This window comes from Cololabis saira, chromosome 6, assembly GCF_033807715.1.
Source record: "Cololabis saira isolate AMF1-May2022 chromosome 6, fColSai1.1, whole genome shotgun sequence".
Taxonomy (NCBI): domain Eukaryota; kingdom Metazoa; phylum Chordata; class Actinopteri; order Beloniformes; family Belonidae; genus Cololabis; species Cololabis saira.
In genome coordinates, this window is record NC_084592.1 from 10,805,001 (window position 1) to 10,827,878 (window position 22,878).

At 41.0% G+C, this 22,878-nt stretch overlaps 1 protein-coding gene across 2 annotated transcripts in view; it reads left to right on the top strand.

Moving 5' to 3' along the window:
- The window catches only part of pde1a (phosphodiesterase 1A, calmodulin-dependent), an 80,524-nt gene extending 76,014 nt beyond the window's left edge, over window positions 1–4,510 (top strand). For both annotated transcript variants that reach the window (XM_061724374.1, XM_061724373.1), the window contains exons 15-16: window positions 2,799–2,954; window positions 3,034–4,510. In XM_061724374.1, coding sequence (XP_061580358.1) covers window positions 2,799–2,954; window positions 3,034–3,107 — 230 coding nt within the window. In that variant the 3' untranslated portion in view covers window positions 3,108–4,510. The remainder of the gene's footprint in view (window positions 1–2,798; window positions 2,955–3,033) is intronic.
- Window positions 4,511–22,878: the final 18,368 nt, after the last annotated feature.

The following is a 22,878-nucleotide window of genomic DNA, read 5'->3' on the forward strand; positions in this document are numbered from 1 at the left end:
TCTCTGCGATACCGCGTTGCCGCGCAACAAGCATCCGAAGTTCCGTTAGCATCAAAATGAACAATGTGGAATATCTCAAAAACCGTAATAGCAAGCATGACGAGACTAAAATATGTTGCAGTACAAAGCGTCCCGGGTTTGTCAATGTTGTAATGATGTCTGTACGATAAACCGTTGCCTAGCAACAAGCGTCCAAAATAAAATAGATTTTTTTTTTAAATTGAAAGTTAAATATCGCAAAAACCGTAATAAGTAGCATGATGAAGTTTTATGGTCCTTTAGTGACTATCGGGCCGAATGTTTCAAAGTTTGAACGATGTCTCTACGATAAAGTTCGGCCGAGCAATAAGCGTGGGAATTTTCGCCTTTTTTTTTGCTTTTTGGCAACTAGCGTTGCCACGGTAACCCCTATTACGGAGAAAAGTAATGCCCATCGAATCACGATGGAGACGCATCCAACGATGTATGCCATGCATGGGTGCACGTTGCGGTTCGGGCCGTATTAACGGACGAAAAAAAGTGCGGAATAAGAATAATAATAATAAAAATAATAAAAATAAGAAAAGGGAAACCTTTTCTGGGTACTAATTTACGCCTTCATTTTCATGTTTTTCCTCATTTTTTCGGCCGTGTTTTACTTTTTGGGGATTTTTTTTTTCCACATCAGTGCGGGGTCATGCTGTACACCCGCTGGTACGCAGTGGGACTTTTGCGACTTTAGCATGTTAGCGAAACGCTAGCAGCATTGCCCTTTGGCCCATTCTGGACGATTGCAATATGGTCATGCCACTACTTGGCATGCCCATAATAAAAATAAGAATGTTTTTGCAAGATCAGGAATAAAATACTAACAGCGGTATATGACATCTTAAAGCCAAAGATCTCATATCGTTGACTGAAGTTCAGGAGGAAAAAGAAAATGTATGCAGGAACTTTGAAACAAAAGTTAGCAGACACTCAAACCCCAATTCAGAAAATGTTACAATGTTTGCTAGCTTTCTTTTCTGCAGCATGCATTCCTGCGAAGAGAGCACTCGAGACATGCTCTTACATGCAAACCCGGAACAGGAAACAAATATTCTAAAAGCAGCTCATGTATACACCTGAATATTGTCTTATTTAGACTGAAGTCAACATTTACTTAATGCGTGAAAGCAGTCCATGGATTTGCAATTAAAACAACACTCCGACAAGTGTGCAAAAGTATTAAACTGATTTAGAAGAAAACTCTGAAGAAGAGAAAATGGATAAATGTGAACAGCAAAAACTATTTTGGGGGTTTTTCAAAACTGTGTTGCCACTGTGTTCGGGTGAAACCTATGGGCTGGAATTATCACTGAAAGAATTTCACTCAGTGATCATTTAAGCCATAAACAGCATGTAAATGCCGAGCAGTTTCTGATTTCACTGTGCATGTTCCAGCAAGGGTTATGATCAAAAGCACAGGGATGTGACATGAATCAAATTATACTCTTTAATACATAGACCTGGAATATGAAATGAACTTTTGACAGGTGACTCATGTCAAACATGTAATCAGTGTCCAACCGTGTTCACCACACATGATGATTACATTGATTACTTCTGACTGGTCGATCTACGCTCCCACCCTCACCTATGGTCATGAACTTTGGGTAATGACCGAAAGGACAAGATCGCGGATACAAGCGGCCGAGCTGAGTTTCCTCCGCAGGGTGACTGGACGCTCCCTTAGGGTGAGAAGCTCAGCCGGCTGAGGTGGCTTGGGCATCTGTATCGGATGCCTCCTGGACGCCTCCCTAGGTACCCTAGTACTTGGTTCCCTAGTACTAGGGTACCCGTACCCCCTGAGGCAGCACCCCGCGAGATAATTTTTTTTTTTCATATTAGGTATAAAGCATTGTATAATATGTTGTGCTGAGACACTCACAGTTAACATTAAAACAAAAATTGCAAGTGAATCTCCAAATGCATTTTGGGTAAAATCGTTCGTCATCGACAGCCGTCTATCAACGTCATACATCATCATCGATCACTTGTCAACAGAGCACAGTAATCCTACAGCCTAAACTTGAGCGGGAGTTAGAAACACAAAAGTGGAGCGATAAAATGCAAAGAAAAAGAAAAAAGGGAGCAAGAAAAAGCCAAATTGCCCAAGCTAGACGCATATTTTTTTCGCCCCATCCTCCTCCTGTGGGAGATGAACCTGACGTTGTTAGCAGCGTTGTTATTCATCCCCGGGCGAGTCATGAGACGAGAGGCTCCAGGCTGCAAAGGGCCCGGTCATATGCCCCGCCCCCCGGCCCGGCTCTGATATGTTCCGCTACTGCCTGTGTAGGTTTGCTTCCTCCCACAGTCCAAAATGCTTAACAGATCAATGGTAACTCTTAAAGTGTGTGGTTGTTTGTCTATATGTGACCCTGTCATGCAGTGAAGTCATGCACCTTTTGTCCAGAGGGGTCTGGGATAGTCTCCAGCAGATCCATGACCCTGCACAGAAATAATTGGGTAGCCACTGGGGATTTAAGGATAATCTGCTGCCATGGCTCAAAAGAAAAAGACCGTTGGTGCAAGTGGAGGCTCATAACGAGACTTAATTATCCTTATGCACTTTGTATGTCTGAAAGTTCGCAACTACAGAAGAGTAACGTGTATCCTAACTTTTGGAAACCATAAATATATAGACATTAATGGGAATCCAGTAGCCCTTTTGGGCAACTTTGATCAACCGTTTCTTGTAAGCAGTTGCTGATTAACAGTTAAATGGAATAATTGCTGCAACTCTAAACTGTATTCCTGTGGGTTTCTGTCCTGAACAGAGCTGGCCGATAAGCAGAAAGCGGATAAAGAGGGCGTGGAGGTGAACAATGACCACGACAGCGATCAGCCGCAGAGCTCCGAGGGCTCCCCTCCAGCTGAGACGCATAACGACAGGTCACCTGACCACACGGCCACGCATCATCTGACCTGTAACGGTACGAGCAGCAACACGGTTCACAGTTCATAAACTCTTAATGCTGATGAGCTCATCTGTTGCTGTGGTAACTAATGCAGGGGCAGAGGAGGAGGAGGAGGAGGAGGAGGAGAAGGGAGACCAGGACGATGACGAAGTGCCTGAAAATGCCTGACGACGCACTGCGGCGAACGCCCCACCGTATCTGACTGTGGTGAATCACCGTGGCAACAGGCAGCGCCGTGAAGTGACAACAAGAGTTCAGACTCTTCAGTATAAACACAGCAGCTGAATCACTGGCCCCTCACTGGCCCCAAAGGGCCTCCAGACTTTACCTTTACCACTTTATTGTGATCACAGCTTGTTAGCAGCTTCTTTGCAGAAAGGCAGGAGAAAAAGGGGGGAATAGCTGAAAACTCTCCGGAGGAATAAAAGTTGGAGCTGTTAAAAAGCTGTCGTGGGAGTTTTGTGTCCGAGTACATAAACAGGTGTGTTGTTTGTTATGCATCTCGTATAATGTGTGAGTTTTAGGGGGGGTTGCTGCTCTGCTCTCTTTCCCAGCTTCGAGTCTCCAAACCTTTATGACCAAGCCCCGTGATGTCATCTGTGATGTCAGAGCTGTCAAATTTTGCAGTAATCGAGTAGATTGTCCCCACATAGTAACATTAATGGTCTTGATTTGTTTGTTTGGACCAGTTTTGTTGGCCTCGTTTGCAGAGGTGTCAAGTAACAAAGTACAAATACTTTGTTACCTTACTTAAGTAGAAATTTTGGTTATCTATACTTCACTGGAGTAATTATTTTTCAGACGACTTTTTACTTTTACTCCTTACATTTTCACGCAATTATCTGTACTTTTTACTCCTTACATTTTAAAAACAGCCTCGTTACTCTATTTCATTTCGGCCTTTTAAATAAAAACTATCCAGTTAAATTGCGCCATCCAGATAGAGTGAATTTGGTTGTGGTTGGATGAGAAGTATAAACATAATATCATTCCGACACCCTATTGGTTTGTACGCGTCTGCTCTCTGAAACACATGTTAATGCTCAATAGTACACATATATGGTTCTTTAATATATTTGCATTATACTAAGATGCATTCATTTTCAATGGCTTTTAGCCTTAATGGCTTTTTCCCCCTTAAATTACTTTTACTTTTATACTTTAAGTAGTTTTGAAACCGGTACTTTTTTACTTTTACTTGAGTAAAAAAAAAACTTGATACTTCAACTTCTACAGGAGTATTTTTAAACTCTAGTATCTATACTTCTACCTGAGCAATGAATGTGAATACTGTTGACACCTCTGCTCATTTGGTCCAACTGTTGATCAGAATCTGGTAACATTAAACCCCTGTTTCACGTTTAAACCCAACATGTTGGGGATCTGCAAACGCAGGGAGGGTCTGCAGTGTCTTGGGATATAAACTTCTCATTCTAATGTGACGAAGAGACCCCTTTCAGACAGTAATCTAGTGGCAACTGAATGTGGGATTTTCTGTTTGTTTGTAATATTAGTGAGGGTAATCTGACTAGGTCTGACCTAGTGGTGACGATAACAACCTCCCAACGCTAACATTCATCTCCTCAGAAGACGCTAACACCACTGTCTCACAAACTTTCTCCTTCAATAGTTTTACTGACAACAATTATCTGTTCTCTTTTTTCAGCTGTGATCTTTGTCTGTTATCGTTCCTCTGTGTCTCAGTGTCTCTCGTGAACCGCCGCGCTCTTAAAAAACAATATTTTCAACTTCTCCTGTCCCCCGCCTTTTTTTTTACGACTATGGCCATACGTTAAGACCTGTAACTTTTTTTGATTAGTTTTCATTTTTCATAAGTGGGGTCCAGGATTCAACATTCAACATACTGTACAGTAGGAGGCTGGAACTACAACAGGACCAACCTCCAGCTAGACCTGCCCTCTGTCCTGTCAGCTGTGGCGCCTCCATTTACGATGCCGTACCCGGTAGGATCCACTAATTCAGCACGTTAACCCCCCCATATCACTTGGTGGCAGGAGTGGACCCGTTTCACTGTTTGCCAACTACCAGTGAATAAAAGAAAAAGAAGACGACAACAAAGAGCTGGAGGAAATACAGATGAATGGGATGACAAACTCAAAGGAGGACGAACCAGCATCATCTCCTGCCAACACCATACCCAAATGGAAATGGTGTTCAGAACCCCTGCTAATGGAAACCTGCTTTATACTACTAGTGTTTGCCAAAATGAAGCAAGCAGTAGTGTAGTATGTGAACCAGTGTAGCCTGGTTAATGCGCTAGCTTGTGGGTATCACAGCCTGGCTGGAGGTGACTACACTGGAGGCTGGTTCATGAATCATGCTACAGGTGTTGTGGCATAGTGGCTTTCACGGTGGCATAATGATAATGACCACATTTATACCAGTATGCAGTAAATAAGCATGCTACGTTGTATGTGCTGTTTGCAGCTTTTAAAACTGTATGTGATTTTGTGCTTGTGTTGTTCTCTCATATGTAAGTCGCTTTGGATAAAAGCGTCTGCTAAATGACAGTAGTAGTAGTAGTGAAACAGCCCAGTTTTTATTCAGAGCTGCCTGTAGCACAGATGCATCTTTCCCATGCTAAAAAGCAAATGCAAGCACCAGCTCTGCTAACAGAAGTCAAGAAGCAGCGGAGAGGACGGTACGTGCCATCCTCAGGTCCAGGGGTCCTTTTGATGAGCTCAGGTTTGTGAAGGAGCCACATTTCCACAGCGACCGCTCCCATACCTGCTTTCAGCTTGCTCCTTATCCTGGATGGATGCCTCGTGTGCCTCACGTCTTCTGTGAGCCCAGGTGTTTGTCACAGCAGGCAGCTGTTTGTTCATGTCGGACTGGCGATGTCGCTAAGCCCTGCACTGTGGGTGGAATCTCCCTGGCGCAGAGAGAGACCACCACTCTGCTTTTAGGTGTTAAATGTTGATTGGGCATTAAGAGTATGGCATTAATTGATCAGCAGGTTGATATTTTCAACTACTTCCATACTCCACCCACCATGTGTTTGACATGCTACTGGCGTGACACCTCACTGTCAGATTTTGCATGATTTGATAATATCACGCATGCAGAGTGGCTCTCTGACACTCTTAGAGTCTGAATGAAGCTGAAGTAACATTAACAGAACTTTTTTTTAATAGATTTATGTCTGAAAAGGGCTAGTGCTTCTACTGCATCTTTAACAAAAACATGGAGTAGAGAGATGAATGTTCTTAATTAATGTAATATATGATAATAATCTTAATCTTTCAAGTTCTGTCACAGAAACAGTTTTTGTCTCTGCAGCTGGAAAAAGGTGGAGTGTCAGGGTGAATCGATTGACCCCGCATCGTGGTCTGTTGGGCTTGAAATGGCTCAGCGAATTTAGTCGATTTCTTTTTTTTTTTTTTTTCTACCCGATTATCCACACAAACATGGGGGAAGGAATGAAAGCATGGATCAGCTGTTTGATGGAAGCAGCTTCGTGAGTCCGGGTACTTCAACTCCAAGGCTGGAGGTTGATCAGAAGGCTTCCTGCCGTTTACAGCTCTGCATCACGACACAAACAAATTTAGCTCCAAGTGCCATTTCACTGTGACTCAGATGAGATCCTGTCAAAGTAAGCTATGCCTCATCCAGATAATTTGAAAGGAGAATCAAAGTTTATTAATACCTGCTGTGATAAAGACGCTTGAGCGCAGAGAGAGAGAGAGAGAGCAGAGCAGCTGATGAATCAACGTGGATTTCTTCACGTTTATACTTGATCACTTCACAGTTTATTTTTTCTTTCTTTGTCTTTTTACAAAATGAGTCATCACATGTTGTACAATATAGCCATAGCAGGGCGTGACACTGTACTAGAATAATACTATAAAGGGATGATGGAGTTAGATCAAATTCAGGTGAAAGGAGGCATAGTCATCCACAAATAGAGTCCTTTAAATCCTTAAAACACAGGCTGTTTCAGGTGGTTTCTGTCCTCTGTTGTTTATCTGTCACGTCTCCTGTGAATAAAGACATGCTCACCATGACATCGCCATGGAGATGAGGGAAATATCAGTTTCTATAGCAATGGTCAATAAAGTGAGGAGTGGAACCAGGATGCAGGACGGGGAAAGCTCTCCAGATCGTCTGACCACTGTGTTTGTTCATGCAATTTCTGCCATAGAGAGAGAGCACATGCACTGTGCACTGTGCACTGTGCACTGTGCACTGTGCACTGTGCACTGTGCACTGTGCACTGTGCACTGTGCACTGTGCACTGTGCACTGTGCACTGTGCACTGTGCACTGTGCACTGTGCACTGTGCACTGTGCACTGTGCACTGTGCACTGTGCACTGTGCACTGTGCACTGTGCACTGTGCACTGTGCACTGTGCACTGTGACTGCACAGCTGTTTACTGTATGAGCATGAGCAGCCGTGTTAAAACATGGGGGTCCGTTTAAAGTCTTGCTGTTAGTACCCCCTCTTTTAATCAGCCAGTTCCTGCTAATCATCAGTCCTTAATTAGATGACCAGCTATAAAAAAGATGTTTGAGTTGTTGGAGTTTCTGTAACACTCACACAATGCCAACAGGGAAAGACATTAGCACTTCTACTACACATCTCCAAACAATTTGGAGTTTAAGTTGTACAGTGAGAAACTGATTGGCCGGTGGGATGCATTAAGGGCAGCTGATGAATAGACATCTTTCCACAGACGTCAGCTAATCTGAGCAGTGTTTCTCCTGAGTTGCTTTCCACAGCTAGTGACCCCACAGCAACACCTTAACGTTTTAATATGTCCAAACAGGAAAAGGAATGCTCAATTCATGGCACCTATACGAGATCAACAAACTAACCCGAGGCTCTCTGGCTGTGGGTTTCTCTGACTCCAGCTGTGTTATCTGTGCTGCTCTCTCCTCACGACACCGCTATCAAGTATTTACACAAGACTTTTACGGCTTTCTGATGAAACTTCAGACTGCCTTTGATGGTACCAGGGACTTACTTGGTGTTATGGACTGACTTGACACTATTTGTTCTCTCTGTCGTGTCACCTGATGGAAAAGGCTGCCGAATAAAATAGAAGTGCGGCGGCAAGTGAAGCAACGCCACTTTATTGAACTAAAGGCTTTTTAAAGTCGACTTGTAGCACTAAAACCAACGGAAAAGTAATGTTAACATGTAAACTCATTATCACTGTCTATTTTCTTGATTCATTATTTCATTAAAGTTTATGAACAAAATGACAGAGTGACGGCCCTGTAATTATGCAGTCTGAAAAAACTAAGAACATGCTTTCAGTCTGACGATTTATGGCAAATCTTTGTTGAGATTTTTTTGTGAGGAAATACAAAGTTTATGGTAAAAAGTCACACATGTTTGATTGAAGCATGTTCTCGGTACCTCAGATATAAGTCTGTCCTTCTACAGCGGCATGTGGAGGCAGGAGGGTCATCAGTCTCCTACTATCTGTCCCTGCCACTGTTCTTACCTAGATATCATTCATTTACAGTAGCTAAAACAGTGTGTTAATATGGTCAAATTTGATGAAGAAGGGACAAGAGGGCTGTAAAGACATGGCAAAGTGAAGATTAGTGTTGGACATTCAATCGCACCAAAAAAACAAGATAGATAACAGGTATCTGAACTCTGGAGCGTACACAGATCCCCATGCAGCGCCACCGCTCAGATTTGTGCACATTGCAGTCTGTTATTTGACCGACTGGATACAATTTATTTATTTTTTAGTGTAAAAAGGGAAGAAAATCAAAATCCAAAGGAGGTTCACCGACATGTCTGCAGTGATTGTGTGTCCGATCTGTTAAATATTACGCTGGTGTTGTGACCCAATCTTCACCCCACCCACCATGCTATAACAATGTACTGGCTATAATAAAGTACAATACATCAATTATGGCAGTGAAATATATCTCATAATATGTTTATCTTCTGGAGTAAGTCGTTGGTTGTTATAAATGGTTGTTTATAAAGATTTACTATATTCTTCAAACTTGTTAGAGAAAACATGTTTATCAAAATTGCAGTTAAAGCAGCACTATGTAACTTTTCCATCTTAATATAATATTTCATCATCATCATTGTGATGGTACATCAACTTCCAACAGGTTTAATGACACCTCTGTCATGGTCTGAGGGGTCTGTATCGCCTTCACTGGCACTATGTAACTTGGAGGAGCATGGTAGCAACCCTGCCACACTACTGGTAAAGCACTACCGCTTTTGTCCAAAGGAGCCGCCAAACTCAACAAAAGCTGAAAGTTACATTGTGCTGCTTTAACAGATATGTTTATTCTTTTATGTGGAGCAGAAATGGACTGAAACATGATTTCGGGGGCCAGTTTTTACAGCATATGCATAAAACTATGGTTTTGAATATAACCAGGGTCCTTGAAAATAAGAGATGGAGATCCCAACACCATGACACAAACCCAAATACCCGCTTTGATGGAACAGCTTGAGGGCATTAATGCATTTTATTTCATTATGTAAAGTACCTTTTGTCAGGATAACAATGGTATGGAAACCCCTAAATCCTCCCTGTCATTACAGCCTGTCTATATGAATGTGTGCCTGTAAAACATCATGAACTCCCTGTCTCTGCTGTGATCATTTAATCAGTCTTAGTTGATGGCTACAGTGCCACACTGGTTGAGTTATGTACCTGTAATTACATTTCTGACATCTATTTTACTGCATAATAAAATATGATTCCATATAAATATGTTATCTGTGTGTGAGCAGCTTTGAAATTTGCATTAAAAACAACAATATACATGTAAAAAGTTATACATAGACTGTAGACCTTCTTCTTAAACATTTCTTGCAATTTGTAACCACAGATTAGGGTCAAGGAAACTTTTGCCACATTGGTACTTCTCAAATTGTTTACCTGCAAGTCTTCAGCAAACATTAATTTGTTTACAAGGTATGGGAACTACCTATGGGGCTAACTGTGACCACCTCACATGTAAGTCCACAGGCAAGTTCTTTTTCTCCGGCTGCTCCAACTGGTCATTTGTGTTTGTGTGTCTCTGTGATGGACTGGTGATCTGTCCAGGCTGAGCTCAGCTCTCTTCCTGTGACAGCCTGGAGGGGCTTCGGCCATCCCCATGACCATGACAAGAGTAGAAGGAGGTGTAGAAGATGGACGGACAGGCCCACAGCTGCCACTGCAGGAGGAGGCGAGGATGGAGAACCCAAACACAGGACACTGCAAACAGTCGACCAAAAAAAAAAAAGTCGACAACTATAGACAAAGTTCACGCTAGGGTAAGTGGTTTCTGGACATATCTGTATATTTATATAATTATATATATATATATATACATACAGGACTGTCTCAGAAAATTAGAATATTGTGATTTTCTGTAATGCAATTACAAAAACAAAAATGTCATACATTCTGGATTCATTACAAATCAACTGAAATATTGCAATCCCTTTATTATTTTAATATTGCTGATCATGGCTTACAGCTTAAGAAAACTCAAATATCCTATCTCAAAAAAATTTAATATTCTGGGAATCTTATTCTTAAACTGTAAGCCATAATCAGCCATATTAAAATAATAAAAGCCTTGCAATATTTCAGTTGATTTGTAATGAATCCAGAATGTATGACATTTTTGTTTTTTTAATTGCATTACAGAAAATAAAGGACTTAATCACAATATTCTAATTTTCTGAGACAGTCCTGTATATATATATCAATAAATGTAAATAATATAAATAAATGAATATTTATAAAAAATGGTTATTGGTACAAACTATAACTATGCATTGTTCGAATTGAAATGAATATGTATTTTTTTATTTATATCTCAATGTTAAACAGAATGACTTTTTATTTTTTCTTTATTTTCAGTTTTTTCTTTCTTTTTTAGCTAATGGGGATCCAAATAAAACTATAAACTCTAAACTGTAGCAGGTGAGGTCCTGCAGGGTCTGTGCTCACATAACGTATCTGTGTGTAAACCGCTTCCATCCAGGCACTCGGGGGGCTCCTGATGAGTGGCCTCTGCCTCGGCTCGGTCGGCGTACTACTCTCTTTTTTCAGGATGGAGTGCACTCACATCGGTGGAGACGTGCGAAGCAAAGACAGGATCCTAGTAACGGCGTCTGCTGTCCAACTGCTCGGCTGTGGGTGCAGTCAGTCACCTATGGCGCTTTTGCACTAGTACCTATTCAGCCTGACTCGACTCGCCTCGGTTTGGTTCTTTTCCACTAGGGGTCTAACGTGCCGAGTAGATACTTTTCTGTATGTATTCTGCCGAGGTTCTAAGCAGCTGAGTCAGGCTGAATCTGACATCATCACACTACAGGCCACCGATTGGTCGGGGGGTTGGAGTCAGACGTCTGAGTCAGGATGTGACATCAGTAAAAGAGAGACTCTGACGGCTTCTTGTTCATTTTATTCGACCAGCAATGGCAGCAAAAGTCTGTTTCATGATCCAACTCTGAGGTGCAAATGTTCATAAACCTGGTGCTGAGGAGAGAATTAAAAAGGGATGTAGACGGGAGATAATGAACGACCAGATCTACCAGGAGCTCGGTCACTTCATAGCTGCTCGCGGCTCCAGCTGACTTTTCAGCAGCGCCGAGACAAACAAACAAAAAAAAAGCATCGCCGCTTGAAGCTTCTTTCACTCTCATTTTTTAACTTGATATCGAACACAAGCCACAGATCCAGCAGCACATCTATCATCTCCTCCAGGTTCTACATCTTTAGTGTTGTTATCTTCTCCGTTTAGATCACACAATCAAATACGTCACAGCAGCTTCACTCCAACCTCCTACTTCTGATCTGGGTGTCTAAAAACAAACGAGGACAAGGCGAGTGGAGGCGAGTGGAGCCGCACTGAGTAGGTACTAGTATAAAAGCACCATTAGTGGTTCCTGTATGTTGTATTTCTCCTCCAACAGGCATATCAGATGTGGCTGGTTATTGTTTATATATAAACACGGTGACTTCAGCATTTATACACAACATAGCAGATCCAACGAAACTGAGGTAAGATGAGCTCTTTAAAAGTGACATATCAAAACGTATGTTTGTGTATTTGTTGTATGTAAAGCACTTTGTGCTGCATTTTATGCAAGAAAGGTGCTCTACAAATAAAGTTTGATTTGATGATTTGATTTGAAACACAAAGCATTTCTTTAAGGGTTTACCTCCTAACAAAAAGGATAACACAAAGCTGTAACACAAATTTCAAATGAGGGACCCCCAGCAGGAGAAGGGTGGGGTTAGGATGTTAACTCCACCCCCTACAACTAGCTGCTAAATGTGTTAAGTGTTTTCCCTGTTACCTCCAAGGGTCCGATTACTTTTTCCAACAGCACTGTGAATGTTTAACGGGTGCTCAATTGTTTTTGTGTGCTATCATGTCATGCACATTGTGATTGTCTAATATTGAGACTCAGATTAAAAACAGATTACATTTGATTATAAATTAGTGAAGAAAACCAGTTCATTCCAAACGTTTGACATATTTTCCTTGCTACTGTGTGTTAGGCACCATCACCTTGCATATTGAGAGTAGAGCACTTTTATTGTGGGTCCAACAATACCTGTGAACAACTTAATTTCAGAGTTATCTTCCTTTTTTCCTTGGAGTGGGATTTGTTTTTTATGACTATACATGGTGGAGTTTTTAAAAAAAATACTGCCTGATATAATGTATGTGAATGTAATTAGTGTTCCTGCACTAGAAAAACAATGCAAGGTAGCTTTAAGATTCTTATAATACATTTAGAACAATATGGTCATTCACACCATTTTTTTTTTTTTTTTTTTTGCAGGCATTTCTTTATTTTCTTGTCTGTCTCTTATCCACTGAAGCCACTCAGTGCTTCTCTTAAACACACTTAAGCATCTGCGTGTTAGAATACAATAGAATAGGATAGTTTATTGTCATTATACATGGCTACAGTGAGATTAAAAACAGCATCACCTTTCCAGTGCAAGACAGTGCAAACAGATACAAGAAGTATAAATAATATAAAAAAGTTAAGGTGCATTTTTAAATAGTCAAATCAAGACCTGAAATCCTATCTACAGATAATAACATATAACTACACATGTGGTGGAATATTGCACAAATAGGCCGGGAAAAAGTATTTGATTTATTTTTTTTTTATTATGTATTTTGTACATGTAAAAAACAACAATTCAAGAGATGATAAGAACATGACCCCCGAGCAATTATTACATAAACAATGGCAGGTAAAAACTCCCATAGTGGGAGAAAAGCCTTAAGCCAAACAGTGGCAAGGAAAAACTCCCCTTTAGGAGGGAAGAAACCTTAAGCAGGACCAGGCTCGAGGGCCAGACTGGGGGCGCAGGCAGGTGGAAGCAGCAGCGGGATGACCAGAGGGGGGGACTGCAGGCCAGCACGCAGCTTCTGAAGCTCCGACCTGCAAACATGCACAAAAGAGAAAAAAGGGGGCCAGCACAAGAAACTACAGGTACGATGGACAAATGATGGCTATGAGATGCTGTCGTGTCGTCGGCGAACTTCACTATGAGGTTGTTGTTGTGGGTCGGACTGCAGTCATAGGTGTACAGGCTGTACACCTGAGGGGGCTCAGCTCACAGCCCTGTGGAGAGCCGGTGCTCAGCATGCGGGTGGAGGACAGATGGGGGCCGAGTTCTCGGTTGGTGAGAATGTTTTTGATCCAGGCTCATGTGAGAGGGGGTAGGACGATGGTGGTCAGTTGTTTTTTTTTTAAATATTTTTATCTCAGATTTTTTTTCCCCATTTTTCATCTTCAGCTCTTCCTAAGCTACAGTCCTGGGCATTGCTCCCTCTACCAACCCCGGGAGTTCCTGCACTGAGCTCAGGTCTCCTTCTAAACCTGAGGAGTGAGCAGGACGCTTCTTTTCACCAGACAGGGTGGGATTTCTCCGGCCGGACGTAGCGCGTGGAAGGATCACGTTATTCCGGCCGGATCCTCCCCACCCCATATGTTCCCCGGTTGGCCAGAGGGGGCATGTATAGCCGAGGATGTGTGCATGTTTTTGTGAGGGTAGCTCCCATTAGCTACCCAGGGGAACACGGGGAGAACATGCAAACTCCACACAGAAAGACCCTTTCGCCAACCCCACCCAGGGTGGGAAGTCATGGGGGAACTAACACGCACTTGAGCGCCCACAGCGTCCCCGGCAGGAATCGAACCCAGGACCTTCTTGCTGTGAGACGGCTGCACTACCTGCTGCGCCACCGTGCCCCCAATGGTGGTCAGTTTTGTAATGAGGATGTCTGGGATTATTGTGTTAAATGCTTCGTCACCAAATGCGACGACGAGCATCAGAAGACCCTCTGAAGGTGAAGTTCAGCTGCTCCGTTTCTGGTCTGTTGACTTGTTTTTCTCTGGGAGGGCTTTATTCTCCTCCTGCAGCTGAGATGGAAAAGAGAGGATGAAGACGAGAACAGAGGAGATGTTGGGGAGAAGAGTTTGGAGAGGAGGAGGAGAGGAGGTGAAGTCGCTGAGCTACTGGTTGCCAGCAGCCTTCTCTCTGCTGGACTTTTTGAAAATCCGGCTGAACCAACTTTTCTTCTTCACCACCTTTTCCTTCTTTTTGTTCTCTCCCTTTTCGATTTCTTTAGCATGCTCTTCATCTTTTTCTTTGATGGCATTCAATTCTTTCTGTACTTTTTCATCTCTTCTTTCCTCATCTCCCCTTTGTTTTTTGAAGATCTTTGAGAACCATCTCTTCTTTTTCTCCTTTTTAACAATCTTCTCCTCCTCCAGGATTCTCTCTTTCTCTTCTGATTGTGTCTCCAGCTGCAGTTTATCATCCTCCTCTTCCAATTCTTTCTCCTGTGCTGCTTCATCTTCCTTTTCCTCCACACTTTCCACCTCTCTCTTGAGTCCTGCACAGTCTTTGTCTGTTTTGAGTTTGGTATCACAGATTTGTGTCTTTTCCATTTCCAGGTCCTTCCGACCCGTTTCCACTTCTTTCCTGTTCTCTATTAAAATCTCAATCTCTCCCTGCAGTTTCTTCTTCTCATTCTGCAGGTTTACAAGATGTTCCTCTTCTCGTACCTTCATTTTCTTCATCTCAGCTTTCTCCACATTCATATTGCACTGCAACAGTTGCAGGCCTGTCGTCTTCTCCTCCAGATCAAGCACTGCTGCTTGCAACACTTCCATCTCCATCTCATGTGTTTTCTTGCCCTCCATCACTATCTTTTCTTCTCTTTGCAAGCTTTCCTTCTGCTCTTTCAGATCCATCTTTTCCTTCTGGTTTTCTTGTTTTATTTCTTCAGTCTGTCTTTTGAGCTCTTCCAGGATCATTTTCTCATTTGCAACCTCGATCTCTCTTTCCTTGAACAGTTGCCTTTCATTTTTCAGTTTCGTTAGAGCCTCCTTCAGCCGGAACCAGGATTTTTCCTGTTCCTGCTTCTGCTGGAGATGGATCTCCATCTTGTTCTCTTCCAGTTTTAATTTTTTCTCTTGGAGGGCTTTATTCTCCTCCTGCAGCTGCTGGAGTTGCTCTCTCAGTTCAGCTGTGTTCGAGTCCAAGTTCTTGTGGATCATCATCATTATTTCCATTTCCTCTTCACGATCCACTATTTCACACCCTAGTTTATTGCTGCAGTCGGTCAGGAAAGCATTTCCTTTTTTGCAGTCTTCAATCTCCATTTGGAGTTGGCGAAAATCATCTGAGACCCGGGACTGAGCTCCATCGCTGGGAGAGCTCACAAGTCCCTGTGTGGGGCTTGGACATCCGTTAGGAGCTCCATCCCTGGGAGAGCTCACAAGTCCCTGTGTGGGTCTTGGACGTCCGTTAGGACCTCCATCGCTGGGAGAGCTCACAAGTCCCTGTGTGGGGCTTGGACGTTCGTCAGGAGCTCCATCCCTGGGAGAGCTCACAAGTCCCTGTGTGGGTCTTGGACGTTCGTCAGGAGCTCCATCCCTGGGAGAGCTCACAAGTCCCTGTGTGGGTTTTGTACGTGCTCTAAAAGGCATTTCTACGATCAACACGGTAGCTAATGTGTCAAGAAATGTGGGTTTAAGGTTCTGAAGCGTTTTCTGAGGTTTTTTCCGAGTCGTAGACTTAGTTTCCACCAGAGAGTCTCGCAACAGGTCGTGTCTTGAAGGATTCAAGATACTACGGTTTTAAAAGGTGTCAGTAAATGTAGGTTTGAAGTTCTGAAGCGTTTTCTGAGGTTTTTTCCGAGTCGTTAGACGTGGTTTCCACCAGAGTGTCTCGCAACAGGTAGCGTGTTGAAGGATCAATACACTATGATTCTGTGCGGAGTTTCACGGTATTTATAGAGTAACGTGCTTTGACGTCACTTAGAATGTTGTGGTTGTGGTTGTCATGGTAACCTTTGATCTCGCTGAACTAAACACGTCGACGTGACGAATGCGGACGTGATGACGTCACGCGGACGGGCAGATCCAACATGGCGGCGCCCGGTCACTGAAGAAAATTATTGTCTTGACTTTTGTTTTGACTTTTTTCTAACACAAACTCCAGCCCCATACGTGGATCACTAACCGGAATACTTTCACCACTAATGGAGCAGTTAGCAGACCTAGAGGAATATATCGATCACTCCTACAACAGCTGCAACATGGACAACAACCCGCATCACCTACGGTGCAGTGCGTTTGGCCCTTGTCGGCCACCGTACTCACCCGACCCAAACAAACGGAGATAAACCTTCATCCACACACACAGATGATCTAAAACCTTCATCCACACACACAGATGATCTGGAATCATGACAGAAGTCCAGGTGAGTTTACTGCATTATAAACACAACACTGGACTTACTGGTAACACTTCATGATGAAATGAAATAACTTCGCACAACTACATCTGGACTACAACTACATCCAGAAGTTAGAGCAGTCTCCCTAAAACCTCCGTCAAAACACAAGAAAACATGGACTTGGAAGAAATCAAAAACATGAAAGAAACCAAACTGGACATACAAACCAGAAACATGCCAGACTAAACACCCATCACAACCCAGAAACACTGATTAAGGACCTTTATTTAATTATATTTAATTTGTACATGTAAAAAACAACAATTCAAGAGATGATAAGAAAACAAAACAAAGAATTTCATACTTTAACACTTTCTATCTTAATTTACATGTGCAAAAAGGAGTAGGAAGAAGTGTAAACTTTTTTAATCCTACCCCCATTCACTAATCATTAACCCGTATTTATAAATACTCACATTGCTAAATAACAGTATTATTATTGTTATATACTGTAATTATACTCACACACACACATACCTACACATATATACACATAGTTGAATATTTCTATATATTTGTACACACATGCCCATATAAATATGTATATAAATACACTTATTTACACTATACTGTCTCTATTAACTGCATCGGCTCTATAACTATGTATATATCTACTTACACACATAATATATATATATATATATATATATATATATATATATATATATATATATATATATATATATATATATATAACATACAATTATTATGTTATATTAGGATATTATTATATTATTACATGCTATTATAGTATTACATATATTACTTCATATTTTATTGTGTTATATTATATAACTCTATATGATGATAATTTATTTGTTTATTCATTTATTAATTATTATTAATTATTTTTCAAATTCATATTCTTAATTTATTTATCTACTTTCATTATATTATTTACACACACACACACACACACACACACACACACACACACACACACACACACACACACACACACACACACCTAGATACATATTGTAACTCAATGTCGTCTTTTGTTGTTGTTTGTGTATGTTAATAAAAGAAAAAAAAAAGGTATTTTTACCTTTATCAGGTAAATTAAGATATGTGAATATAATCGTTATAGCTTTTACAGATATAAAAAATGTTAAAAGCACCACATGACATCTTCCAACGGGCCGTGTTCACTCTTCAACACCAGATGGACTTTTCCCTCCAACAGCGTTTCTGAAGATTATAGTCAGAGTTGTGCTGATTTAAGAGCAAACAATTTATAAATGGACTTCTGTTTGTAGAAATGTCATTCACACCATGCTCTGAACAGAAACGTAAAGCTGTGGTTGAAAAATTTGCTTTTAAACTGTAAACTCGATACATTTTTGAAGAAAAAATGTCATAGCTAAATAAAGGAGATGAGTCAAAGACTGTAACGTTGATAATGTCTCTCTCCTCAGGTCTGAGCCGGTCCTTGTCTGCCGGGCTGCTGGGGGGAATCCTCATTACACTCGGGTGCACCGTTCACGGGGCCACTGCCTGCAGAGTCGTCCACCTAAAAAGGTTTGTTTACCAGGCATCGTGACTTCAATACGGAAGAGTATTAGGGCCAGGCAGGAGAAAAATAAAACTATTATTTTAGAGGAGGAAGATTTTTTTTTCATTATGCACTTCGAGAAAAAAGTCAAAATGTTGAGAAAAAAGTCGAAATGTCGAGATTAATTTTGAAGTACAATTTCGAGAAAAAAGTCAAATGTCAAGGATAATATTGAAGTACAATTTCGAGAAAATAGTCGAAATGTTGAGAAAAAAGTCATATACTTCATATGCTTCAGTGTTGACTACTTGAATTATGTTAGGTTGGTAACAACAAGGTTCAGAATACAAGAATTGGCTTAACAATATTGATTTGAAAGACATATCACAAATATGCAGTTGCATAACTTCAGAAACTTAACGTTCCACTCAAAGGATGTAAGTTAGTTAGTTAGTTACGGCTGCTGCTTCATAGCTGTCAGTCGCTGAGCCAGAGGAGACATTTCCACTTTATTCACCAAATTGTATTTCAACTTTATTCACGAAATTTCAACTTTTTTCTCAACATTTCGACTTTTTTCTCGAAGTGCACAATAAAAAAAAATCATCCCCTCTCAAATATTTTTTCTCCTGCATGGCCCTGATACTCTTCTGTACTTTAACTACGTAAAAAAGCTGAATTGTTTCTCCGCTAACTAAGCTCTGTAACTCCTGCAGTAGACACACTGGGTCTCAGAGGCGTCACCTGCACCAAGGAACATGGATGGACCATCAGAACGGTCATGCAACCCCAAATACAAGATGCTTCTGCTGTGGTTGTGTAACCCCATTAACTGTCCAAGCCGTGACGCATTATTTCATTTATAAGATTAAGGATTTTATTTCCTGTACAATTCATTTTCATAGATATTGTTCTAAATGTTAAATACAATACAGAACATGACTCAGTTTTATTGGTACCTATTCCTGTGTAATGCAGAATGAATGATGTTTGTGAATGAGTTAGCATGTGGCTAACTTAGCCGTGCTGTGGCTCAGCACTATTAAATCATAATCAGGTATTAAGATGAGACGTTTGGGGAATATGCAATCCTGTTACCTTTTCATCAAATCTGTACTTGCAAATATAATCTAATGCATATCAGTTGAATAATAAAAGCCAGTTTGATGAAGAAATATCATGATAGTTGTAGTGTTTTTTTTTTTGTTTTTTTTAATTGTGTAATTTGTTTTTGTTTTTTATTATTAGGGCCCTAGCACTTACAGTGCGAAGGCCCTATTGTATCTGTAGGAATTTTTTTTTCCTCTTTTTTTTTTTTTACTTTTATTTTTCTGACGAAAGGAGGGCCTTTTTGCCCCCCTAAACGTGCCCCAAAAGTCACCAAATTTTGCACGCAAGCCAGGCCTGACAAAAAGTGTGATATTTAATGGTTTGTATTAATGGGCGTGGCCTAATGGCTCAACAGCGCCCCCTAGAAAACTTCATGCCTCAAGCCCCACAATACGGTTTGACGTACATGCACGAAAATCGGTACACACCTGTATCATGGCATAACTTAAAGAAAAGTCTCTTGGCACCATGCCCGAAACCGAACAGGAAGTCGGCCATTTTGAATTAATCGTGTAATTTTGGCGCAATTTATGCCATTTCTTCGGCCGTTAATGCGGCCATAACCGCCCCTTCTTCTGATTGGTCGATATTTCACAGTTCCTATTTTCTGCCATAACTTTTGAATGGTTTGACATAGCGTGTCGTGGATGGTGTCATTTCTGATATGCCTATGATGATAAATTGAGTTTTATGTGAACAGCAAAGGCACTTTTTATAGCATTATTGACCTAGGAATGTGGGGGAACCTGGAGGGGGTGGTGGCCATGAGTGCGAGGGCCCGTTCATTGCTGCTTGCAGCTTTAATTTATATTGCGTCTCTATTACAATACAAATTGTTTCAAAATGTTTCCCAGAGACCCAGAACAGGACCCCTGAACAATTGTTGAATAACAATGGTAGGTAAAAATATCCCCTAGCGGGAGAAAACAGCGGTAAGAAAAATTTCCTCTTAAGAAGGAAGAAACCTTGAGAAGGATCTGGCTCATAATGGGGGACCATTCTGCTGAGAGACAGGCGGATAGAGAAGGAAAAGATGAGGGAGAAATTACAGAGAGGAGAGACACATACAACATATAATAGTAGTCATCATCCTGTAGCTGGAGAACGGAGAGTTCTACGTTCTCATATTATCACTGATACATGGTTAGTTGGTGTACTACATGGTAGTTATGTAGACATTATTTTTCCTTTTTTTTTCCCAGAAATCCAAACTATTTTTATTATGTGTTTCTATAAGTAGTCTGTCTGTGGCACATGGAGTATCCTCCATCTCGACGCAAAACAAAAGCTATGCTTGACTAAAAAACAAAACAAGTACAGACTGAGAGTAAAAACAAATAAGATTAAGTATGTATTGAAGCAGAATATGTGTTGGAGGGCCTTACAAACCACTTCACTCTAATTTAGGGATGGATGTACAGGATAATCCCAGCAGTACACTTAACACACATGCAGGGGAAGGGTAAAAAAAAAGTAAAAAATATATATAATTGTTGACTTTTTTTTGTGTGTGTTAAGTGTACTGCTGCCCACAAAGTGAGTTTCCCCACTGAGGGAGAAAATAAAGGATTATCTTATCTAATCTTATTTTAAACGGACCTTTAATCTTACAATAACTGTATAATATGTTATTTTTAAAAATATGACAAAGTCAGTAAAACTGTAAATGACATGGAAAAAGTCAACCTCCCAATCCGCTGCACTGCTCCGCAGCTGCCAGCAGGGGGCGTTAATGTCCACGTTGTTGTGAGCTGCTGTACTGCACATATCTACCAGCAGAGGGCAGCAGATACTCATTATCCGTTTACAAACAGACTCATAGCAACACTGGCAGAATTGAAAGCTATTAATCCGCTGAATACTCCAGTCCAGACTCGCCTGAAGTGCATTTTAATTATAGTAAATTAGTCCCTAGCTAACATTCACAAACCAGACCAGACTTGATAAACACCTGAAGTGGTCTCGTCTATTTAAATGTCATCTCTGAGGCACCTGAACACTGACATTCACATTAATTCAACGTTTAAGCCTTATTATAGGGTAGCTTTTTTCCCCCTCCATTAACTACATGGCTGTTGATTTTTTTCTTTTTAAATATTCAAACTATAAACAGGTCAAAAAGGCCAATAGGTCATTTTAAAAGGGGAAATTAAAATGTTATTTTCACCATCACCTCCCTATCCATTATAAATGCCAGTCCCCTTTAAGTGTTTGTGGCTTTGAAAGCTTATATTGTCTGAGTAATCCCTGATGATGAGTCATGGAAGCTGTAGCCCCAACAGAGTTTAAAAGTACGTTTTCATTACTGTAGGAATTAAAACTGCTGTTTTTGTATGACCTCAGAGTGATTTATATCCAAACATGCTGCAGGTCACCCTGCTCATCCCTCCTCCATGTCATCACAGTAGTCCAGCAGGAACAAACCAAACACTGGCTCTGGAGGGGACCATTAACATTTCTGTTCCAGTGGCAGAAGTTTGAAGGTTGGCTTTGGGAATTTGTTGCTCGACCCCTCTTGTGTCAGATTGTGCAGAGTTTAGTATAATGTCATCTTGAGTATTGTTCTGTGGTCTGGGGATCTGCCGCTAAAGGTGAGCTCAGAAAGCTGCAGATTGCTCAAAATAAGGCTGCACGCCTGGTATTGGGTTGCTCTACCCGATCAAATATTGACCGCATGCATGATTCTCTCTCATGGTTGACAGTAGTAAACACGTTAGCTTTAAACACAGCTGTAATGTTTAAGTCAGTCTTGATCAGTAAAACACCTGACTTTTTATTTAAACATATTGTTTTTAGACGTACTGTGCATGAGCATGACACTAGAGGGTCCAGCAAAGGTCAGCTGGAGCTGCCCCACCCAAGAACAAATGCCTTATCACTATCTTTTATCTATAGAGCAATAACCCTGTGGAATAATCTGCCACACTATCTCTGTCGTATAGAAAGTTAACAAGTATTTAAAAAGAAACTTAAATCTTATTTTAGATTTTAGATTATAATGTTGACTTGGCTGTATGTCGAATGGTTCCGTTGTGTGTTTATTGCAAATTCATTTTAGGTTCATAAAAATGATTAAATGTAGGGTAGGAATATTATTTAACTATTTAATTATTATTTCAGAGTCATTGATAGAACAGATATGGTAGTACTATCTGGTATTTTCAATTAGTGCTGTCAGTAGAATTTTTGGTTAGTATATTTGGCATGATTATAGCACTATGAAATATGTTTTGGTATGTATGGACTTTGACTTTTTTTTTTTTGGAAGTTGAGTTGTGGGGGTTTTGTGTTCTACTTATCTAAGGCAGCCTTTCTCAACCTTTTTTCAGTCATGACACCTTTCAAAAGTGAATAAAATCTCACGACACCCCAGAGTAAAATATAATTAAAAACCACACTGCATCGCTGTAAATGCATATGACGCGCACGTACGGTGTGCGGCGCCGCGTAGCCTACGGCGTACCCTATGCCGTAGGCTACGCGTCGATTTAACGCGGAACCATAATTTAGGCTTCACTTTGAACGGCCGGTTCACACCAACGTCC